The 9556-nt window shown below is 53.3% G+C and overlaps 2 protein-coding genes across 2 annotated transcripts in view; one reads left to right on the top strand and one right to left on the bottom strand.

The window, feature by feature from the left end:
* Positions 1–1973, top strand: part of LOC102241865 (chromosome unknown open reading frame, human C22orf46) — a 10709-nt gene extending 8736 nt beyond the window's left edge. Inside the window, 2 exon segments of the mRNA XM_014543820.1 lie at positions 411–551; positions 1899–1973. Coding sequence (XP_014399306.1) covers positions 411–551; positions 1899–1973 — 216 coding nt within the window.
* LOC102241558 (U5 small nuclear ribonucleoprotein 200 kDa helicase-like) lies at positions 1772–9311 on the bottom strand. The gene is given in 6 exon segments (XM_014543819.1): positions 1772–2859; positions 3148–5829; positions 6225–7258; positions 7261–7450; positions 7488–7937; positions 8139–9311. Coding segments are annotated over 6 exon segments (6264 nt in total). The 5' UTR covers positions 9258–9311; the 3' UTR covers positions 1772–2070.
* Between the last annotated feature and the right edge of the window lie 245 nt (positions 9312–9556).

Below are 9556 nucleotides of genomic sequence, written 5' to 3'. Positions count from 1 at the left end.
GGAGCAGGCCTAAGCCAGCAGGTGGACATCCCCCGAGGGGTCCCAGACTGCGAGAGGGCACAGGCCGGGCTGAGGAAACCCCCGAGTGCACAAATTTTTGTGCACTGGGCCTCTAGTTCTATATAATAAAAGGCCAATATGCAAATTGTCCCCTCCGGAGTTTGACCGACTGGGAGTTTGACTGCTCAATGTGACGTGTGCTGACCACCAGGGGGAGGTGCAGAACGAAGGAAGGCCTGGGCCAGCAGCTGGCAGCTGGGGGAAGGAAGGCCCCGGTCAACCCTGATTGCCAGCCAGGACTAGGGACCCTGCCCGTGAACAAATTTCATGCCCGACAGGCTCAGGCCAGGGCAGCCCGCTGTGGCGCCCCGGCCCCAAGCCTGGTGCCCACTCCGGGGGCCACTTCCCAGGTGGGCTGGAATGTGCAGCTGCTGCCAGTGGGCTCGGCATCCTTCGTCCACGTGGTGGGCCTGTGGTTTGCAGAAGGCCAGCGGTACAGCCATGAGGTGGCGGAGTGTGCCCTCAATGCCACCTGCACCCATTACACTCAGGTGAGGCCAGGGTACGGGCTCAGGAGGGCTAGAGTTTGTCCTAAAATTAGTGGTTGCTTTTCCTCCAATTTGTGTGGTTTTACTTTTTTAAAAAATATATTTTTGTTGATTTCAGAGAGGAAGGGAGAGGGAGAGAAAAAAAAAATCAGTGAGAGAGAGAATCATCGATTGGCTGCCTCCTGCACGGGATCGAGCTTGCAACTCAGGCATGTGCCCTTGATCAGAATTGAACCCAGGACCCTTCAGTCAGTAGGCCGACACTCTACCCACTGAGAGAAACCATCTAGGGCTCTCTTTCTCATCTTATAGGGCTACTAATCCTATTGGATTTGGGCCCTACCCTTATTACCTCCTTTAACCTTTATTACCTCCTAAAGTCACATTAGATGTTAATGCTTCAACATCTGAATTTGGGGTGCACAATTCAGTCCATTGTATTCACGGAGATATCTTTTTGAGGCTCACCATTCAACCCATTACTAGAGACAGTTTGTTATGCATCGATAGATATATGCTCTATTGTAATAATTTACTTATCTGTTTCCTTGACTGGACTTCTAGTTCCTTGAGGACAAGGACTGTCTCTTATTCACTTTTTTAAAAAAAAATCCTCACCCAAGGATATGTTTATTGATTTTATTGAGAGAGAGGGAGAGAGAGAAAGAGAAACACTGATGGCTTGCCTCTAATATAGGCCCCAAAACCTAGGTATGTGTCCCAACCAGGAATGGAACCTGAAACCTTTTGGTGCACAGGATGATGTTTCAACCAATTGAGCCACCTGGCTGGGGCATCTCTTGTTCATTTAAAAAAAATATTTTTATTGATTTTTAGAGAGTGCGTAAAGGAGAGTGATAGAAAGATAGAAACATTGATGAGTTGCTTCCCGCACCTTCCCTACTGGGGATCAAGCCCAAAACCCAGGCATGTGCTCTGACTGGAAATCAAACCAGTGACCTCTTGGTTCATGGGCTTAACCACTGAGCAACAGTGGCCAGGGTCTTGTTCACTTTTGGGTCCTCTAAACCCTACCACAGTTACTGGCTCAAATTTTTGTCAAAAACAATACACACTTTGTCAACATGTTAAATATGTATAAATAATACATATTGATATGGAAGATGTAAGTGACATATTTTGCTCTGAGAAAGCAGTTTGCAACCTTTGTATGTTGTTGTAAAAAAATGTATAGAAAAATACTGGGAACATATGTCAAAATGTTTGTTTGTTTTTTTGGTTTCTCCAACTTGTTTTATTAGAATGTCTGATTCTGTAATCAAAGAACTACCAAGAACATGCATACAAATGCTGTACAGTTTATGCTGAACAGCTACACGACACCTACAGACACTGGATCCAAAGTTTGGATGGCAAGGTAGCAAGCGGAAAACTGGAGGTGGGCTGGGACGGCACCTGCGTTGACTGCCAGTTCTCCCAGCCAACAGACCTGGTCTCCATAGCTGTGATCCCGTTCAACTGTACAAGTTTCAACTCTATGCAAAGGCAAAGGCCTCTGCACTCAATCCGAGTCGCTGTCTGTCTCAGCTTCTTTCACATCCACACGGAATGTGTATTCCTGGTCACATCCCATGTAAGCGTCACTCATGAAGTACAGAGTGTAGCTGTGGGCACCAGTGGCCGGGGCCACGAAGTCAAGCTTCACCTTGGCCTTCTGCTGCAGGGTCAGCCTCTTGATGGAGATGAGGCTATTGGACTTGGCATCTCCGATCACCACCCACCAGCCCTCTTCACGTTTCTGTGGGAAGAGAGGTGCCATCACGGGACCTGTGACCTCCTCCTCTCGCTCCAGCTGTACCAGCACCACCACGGGCCCGCCACTGCGGATGCCGTCCTTATCCACCACCTCGTAAGAGAGCTCGATATTCGGGTAGCGGTTGCAGAAGCGGGCCACGTCCGCCATCTGGCCGTCAGACAGCCGAAGCAGCGCATTTCGCTCTTCATCCTCCAGCTCCATGATGTCGAAAACACTCTCCACTCCCTTGTCTGTGCAGCGTTGGATGTGCTCTGAGGTGAAGTGTGGCAGCTGCTTCAGGTATGGGTCCTTGGGCCACATGGCTTGGGTGACCATCTGGGCCAGTTCCATGGCTGCCAGAGCAGGACTGAGCCACCCATTGCTGGCGAGGACGTCCACACAGGCCTGGATGAGCCGGATCGCCTCGCTAAGGATCTCCTCGGTATCCGACTGCAGCTCAGCACTCAGCTGCATGCGGGACAGGTGAGCCTGCAGGAGCAGGTTGGTCTTGACATGTGGGTCATTAAACTTAGGGTTGTTCAGCTTGTGCGGGACCTTCTGAGCCAACTGCCGCAGGAGGTTGTCCTCACAGTGCCGGATGGGAATGTCCTCGTACTCGACCATCTGGGCCAGTTCCATGGCTGCCAGAGCAGGACTGAGCCACCCATTGCTGGCGAGGACGTCCACACAGGCCTGGATGAGCCGGATCGCCTCGCTAAGGATCTCCTCAGTATCCGACTGCAGCTCAGCACTCAGCTGCATGCGGGCCAGGTGAGCCTGCAGGAGCAGGTTGGTCTTGACACGCGGGTCATTAAACTTAGGGTTGTTCAGCTTGTGCGGGACCTTCTGAGCCAACTGCCGCAGGAGGTTGTCCTCACAGTGCCGGATGGGAATGTCCTCGTACTCGGCCGCATTGGAGATGATCTCGATGAGCCCCCGTACCTTGGTCTTGGCATTTAGGGACATGCTGAAGAGCTCTATGGTTGTGTAGTTGATGTAATAGTAGGCGGCGATCATGCCCAGGTTCAGAGGTGCCACGTCCATCTCGTCCTCTATGCTGATGCACTCGGACTGCTCCAGGTCACTCAGGGTCTGCTCCACCAGCTCCGACAAGTGGTCAGACAGGTGGCGGTGGGAGATGCCCTGCAGGTTGTAGTAGTTGGTGTTCTGTGTCAGGCGGCGGTACAGAAAGGTCCAGGTGAGGTAGTCCACGGCGTCCTGCTTGTTCTCCATGGTCTTGGTGACAATCTCAGCGTTGAAGTGGTCATGCATGCAATGGTCCAGGTGAGACTCCACTGGCAAGGGCTCGTATAAGAACTTCTTGAAGAAATCCTTTTTGGAGCCCTGACACATGATGACACAGCGCCCCTCGTCATCCTGCAGAGGTCGGTTGGCACGCCCCACCATCTGAAGCACGTCATAGATGGGGTAGTCCACGTACGCGTGAATCTTGCCATGGTAGTACTGGGTGTCCATGATGATCACCAGGTGGGCGGCCACGCTCATGCCCCAGCAGAGACTCCGAGAAGCGACCACCACCTGGATGGCCCCTGAGCTGAAGAGCTGCTCCACCAGGCGCCGCTCCACGGGGCTGAGCCCCTCGTGCAGGTAGCCCACACCGTTCAACAGCGTCTCCCTGAGCGTGTTGTCGCTCAGCTTCTCCAGATATGGGATCAGGTCCTTCTCGGTGCAGTGCAAGAACCTCTGCCGCTGGATGTCCGCTGCACACGTGCTGAGGACGTCGACTGCAGTGAGGCGGGTCTGCTTGCGGGACGGCACAAAAACGATGACAGGCTTCTTGGGCGAGTGCTTGGTGATTGCATGGTACACGGGCTTGGCCATGGACAGCAGGCGAGTCTGTGTGTGGCTGATGTTAAAGCCCTGGATGTGCAGCTCCAAGGGCACAGGGCGCACATTCGGGTGGAAGTTGAAAGTGGACGTGGCACTGCACCCCAGCCAGTGGGCCACATCCTTAGCGTTTGAGAGCGAGGAGCTGAGTGCCACAATGCGAATGGGCCGCTCGGTCTGGGAGGAGATATAGCGCATCCGGGAGCAGATCGCTTCCAAAACAGGCCCATTCTCGCCCCCGATGAGGTGGACCTCATCCACCACGAAGAGGCTGATGTTCTGGACGTTCTTGCGCTGCTTCCAGCGCCAAGAGAGGATGTCCCACTTCTCAGGGGTACTGATGATGATGTTGCCTTTGCCCAGAAGCTTGAGGTCTGTGCTGGTCTTGCCCGTCAGAAGCACCACCTTCTTGCTGAGCCGGTCCTGGAACTTCTTGTACCAGTCCCTGTACACCTGCTCTGCCAGCGCCTCCACGGGGGTGATGTAGACACAGCGCCCCTCCGAGCTCTGCAGCAGCATGCGCAGGATGGCGAACTCCGCACAGATGGTCTTCCCGCTGCCGGTGGGTGCTCCCACAAACACGTTGTCATCACTGTTGTACACTGTGTTAAACACTTGGGTCTGGATGGGGTTGAAGAAAGGAAATTTACCTTGGTAAAGGCTCTCGAAGGTGCTGTTTCTCAAGGCAGACACGGGCAAGGGCTGCAGGTCCAGAAGTTCAGTGGGAGGTGGGTACTTCTCTGGCAGGATCAGGTATCGGAAAGAGACCGGAAGCTGGGTCTCACAAGAGAGCCAGCGGTCAGACACCACTCGGATGAAGTACTGAGGGGGCAGTGGTTCAAAGACAGGCACAAAGAACGTAATGAGGTGCTCATCCTGGGCATACTTGGCCTTGAGTAGAAAATACTCATGGTGCAGTATCACCTCACTGTCCACATCCTCCACCAGAATCCAGAATGCCTCGGACGAACCATGGACCTTTTCATCCCACTGGAAGTCTGGCGTGATGGTCAGCTCCACCTTCAGGGTGGAGCGCGTGATGGGTTGCAGGTGCACCGACAGCTCCAACTTGGGGAACAGGTGGACGTATTTGTGGATGGTCTTGCCCATCTTCGGCATGCGGATGAGCTCCCCTATCTCAACGTCTTTCAGGTCATACAGACGCTCAAAGGGGAATTCTTTCTTCTCAATCTTCTTCACTGCTTCCTCAGGGAGTTTGCGGAACTGACGCAGCGGACACATGGACCGCCACATGCGTTTATCGATCATCTTGCAGAGATTCAGGGTCTTGTCTGTAAGCTGTGCCCAACCGCGGTTCAGGACAATTTCAAAGATGGCCCGCATCAACCGGCCCGCCGACTGTGTGACGTACACCATGTCAGCCATCAGTGCCGAGCCCTCCAGTTTCAGCTGTGAGATGAAGGCTTGGAGGAGCACGTTGATCTTCGCACTGGGCTCCTCAGTGCTCTCCTTTACGGGAATGGGCACCCTCTCCAACAGCTTCTGCAGTTCCAGCTTCTCCTCCTCTCTCACAGTGATGTTCTTGAACTCTGAGGACAACGAGAAGACTCTGAAGAGCTCAGCCTCGCTCAGAGTGGGCTTCAGCAGCTGGTTGTAGGTCTGCACGGTGTCGTTGGTGATGTAGTAGTGGCTGGCTATACGGCCCAGTTCTGTCACCTATGAAGGAGGAAGACGCAATCCAATGCTGAGCTGCGACCTCTCATTGCAAACAACAGGTGCCCACTGGGTGAACACATCACAATACAAGTCCCTGGCCCAAGCACATGAAGAAAGATGGCACAATAATCTGCCCTATAGTGAACTGATACCCACACAGAAAAGACAGATAAATTAGCCACCTCCACTCAAGTTACAGAAAAGAGGCGCTGACAGGCTTGACTGTACCATTTTAGGAGTTCCTAGGCTCAATCAGCACAGTGCATAGTGCACTCACCTGCTTTCTACTGTTCCAAGCAATGAGCATGAGCCAGTGCTCAAATTAAGAGTGGCCTGAACAGGTCTCCTGGGACAATGACTTTTGCGAGCCTCCACTTCCACCCCTCAGCCCTCACCTGGAAGTTGCCTGTCTTCTTATCATACTTGACCAGGTTGTTCTTATCCAGCATCGAGGCAGCAGTATGCACCAGGTCCAGCCGGCGCTGGTCCAGCAGGGGGTCTCCCTTGAGGTCGTCATGAGAGATGCCGTAGAGGGTTGGGGACCGGAGCATTCGGATATACAGGTAGGCATAGCCCAGCCAGTTCACTGCATCCTTTGCATTCTGGACATTTCCCAGCACGATTTCCGCGTTGAGCATGTCAGGCAGCTTTGACACCATCTGGCTCTCAATAGGAAGCTGCTGGTTGAGGAGGGACAGGTAGTACTGAAGCTCCCCATGCGATGTGATGAGGATGCCTTCGCCCTTGGTGTCATACTGGGGTCTTCCGGCTCGTCCCAGCATCTGCAGAATGTCCAGTGCTCCCAACTCTGTCCAGCGCCCCTTCTCTGGACTATACACCTGGGTGCCTTTGATGATGACTGTATGTGCGGGGAGATTCACACCCCAAGCCAGAGTTGCTGTGGAAACTAAAACCTGAATGTGTTTATCAGCAAAAAGGTCCTCTACGAGTGTCCTGTCCACTCTGGTCATGCCCGCATGATGAATAGCAAAGCCATGGGGCAGCAGATCCTTCAGCTCCAGGTTCTTGCACTGCTCTGCCTCCGTCCGAAGGACTTCTGTGGAGGCGGAGCCCTCTCTCAGAAACAGACCCAGAGTGTCCTTCTCCAGGCACATGTCCCGAATGGCCCTGGCCGTCTTCCCAGTCTCCTTCCGGGAGTGGACAAACACCAGCACCTGATTTTTCCCCGCATGTCCCATGATCTTCTCGTAGACTATTTCATTCATGATCTGGAAACGCTTGATAGCTTTTTTCTCTGTGATGCCTACGTAGGTCTGTTCCAGAGGCACTGGGCGGAAGCTATTGTCGAAGTAGAAGAGGCCCTTGGCAGGATCAACACGCAGAAATGTGGCCACATCTTCGTAGTTGGGGAGGGTGGCGCTCAAGGGCCACAGAGCTACTCCAACAGCGCCCAGGAGAACTGGAGAATACTGCTATGCAGAGGGTGACAGAAAGACGACACACCCTTGTAAAGGCCAGAATAGGTCAAGGACATTCTTGGTTCAGAAACACTCTGTACTTGGGTCAAGTACCACCTTTGAAGTGGAAACGCCATCCGAGGCACTGCAGAGACGCCTTGATACAGGAAGCAGTGACGAGCCAGGCCCCCTGCCCTGTGACGCTACAGACAGCATCTTCTGGAGGAGCCCCACTCTTACCTTCCCAAAGCTGCCCACCATCTCCTGCACCAGGGAGCGCATCGGGGCGATGTAGATGATCTTGAAGTTGTCCACGTTGATAGTGCCGTCGGGGTTAATGTGCTTCCCGATCTCGCGGAGCATGCACATCAGGGCCACGTTGGTCTTCCCGGCACCAGTGGGGGCGCACAGTAGCAGGTTCTCGTCTGTCTCCAGGGTGGCCCGGTAGAGCTTACTCTGGATCCGGTTCAGCGTCTTGAAGCCCTCGAATCCAGCCTGGGCGTATTTGGGCAGCTTCTCCACTGGAAGCAGTTGTTCCTCAGAGCCGAAGGGCTTGGGCTTCAGAGCAGGCACGTGCACCTCTTCGTAGCCTTTACGCTGGCGCCGAAAGGATCCATCCGGAAGCTGACAGCGTTTGTTGGCCATGAAGTGACTCCCTTGCGTAAAAACCAGGTCCTCCAAGTCCAGAACCTGCCTCAGAGCCAATGGATGTGATGAGGATGCCTTCGCCCTTGGTGTCATACTGGGGTCTTCCGGCTCGTCCCAGCATCTGCAGAATGTCCAGTGCTCCCAAGCATTTAGCTTTATGCTGCAATCTTCTAACTGATGTCTCTTTTCCAAAGCAAACACTCTAGCCCCGAACTCAGACAGAAAAGCCAGCCCAGCCCTTACCCGGATCAGATCCTCCTTCTCCGTCTCGTGAAGTTGGTAGAGGAACTTAGATAACTCTGGATCAGCTTCCATCTTTCCCATGATCCTTTCCTTTTCAGCTTCACTCTGTGCACTGGCCAGCAAGGTGCAGTATAAAATCATCATCCTGTGCTGCCGCAGCACATTAATTAAATCGAAAGTATTGAAACCGAGCAGGAGCACCAGCTGGTTCTCACACTCCCGGTCATCACTGGCCGTCTTTAAGATTTCCAACACTTCGTCTGCCTTCTTCTGCGATACAATGGCATCATCATAGAAGCGACTGAGCTGCCGCTGCAGCCAAAACGCATCGATGTCCCGAGGGTGCAAATCCTTCTTCTTAGAACCCTTCAGTTCACCAGAGGCTACAAGATTAGCTGAGAGGGTGCAGCGCACCACAGCCTCATCCCCTTCCATGTCATCATCGGACGCCTCTTCTCGAACCTCCCCATAAACATCTTCATCGCCTTCCTCCTCATCAGACTCAAACTGGACATTCACACCATAGGTCTCATCAACGTTGTCATCCATATTCTGGATTTCCCTGTCTCCACCATAGTCTGTGATCTTCTTGCCCAAGTTCACCAGCACATGGTATCGGGTATCATCTGTCTGCCCCAGCAACAGATCAATCTCCTTTCTCCTTTCCTTGTCACGAAGCTTTTCATTCTTTAGGACAGCTAGAACTTCATCAGCTGCCCCACAAAGAATATCACGGGGCTGGTCCCCAAGGGCAGCCTGGATGAAGCTGAGCAGCACTTCGTAAATCTCCCGGGTGTTTTTGGTTTTGGGCTTATAGATGATGCCCACCATCTCATCGATGCCCTCCGAGAGCAGAGTGTACCCCTTCATCTTGTTGATGGCGTGACGGTCCTCGTCACGCTTTCTTCGCTTGGCTCTTCTTTCCTCCTGCATCTGTGGTCTGGTCCGTTGAGCCTTATCTCCCATCCGGGTGCCCTCCAGCTTCCCAACCAGGGATAGCACCTCTCCTGTGGTTTTATCCCGGCAGGTCCGGTCAATGAGAGAACGGTCAGCTTGGAGGACAAGATTCGAGTTCGCCTTGTACTCGTACTGCAGGCTCCGGGCGGTCACATCCGCCATGGCGGCGGCTGCTCTGGGGTTCGGCGACCCGCTCCCCTAAACCACACGCTCCGGAGGCCCTGGTGGGGTCCTGCCCCAGCAGGTCCAGGCGTTCCCAAAGGTTTGGACGGAGTCGGCAAAGAATGAAGGAATGACACGGAGACAGCGTTCAGTTGATCAGCAGCCTAGCCAGGTTCTCTAGCCAGGATCTCCAGCCAGGTTCTGTGTTTCAATGTCTTGTTACATCTGTATTCATACCAGTTGATTTTAATCCTATCAATTTCTATTCCAAAGGTTAGGGCGTTTCTTATCTCCATTCC

Source organism: Myotis brandtii, unplaced genomic scaffold (genome assembly GCF_000412655.1).
Source record: "Myotis brandtii unplaced genomic scaffold, ASM41265v1 scaffold339, whole genome shotgun sequence".
Taxonomy (NCBI): Eukaryota; Metazoa; Chordata; class Mammalia; order Chiroptera; family Vespertilionidae; genus Myotis; species Myotis brandtii.
This window is presented reverse-complemented; position numbering and strand designations above follow the sequence as displayed.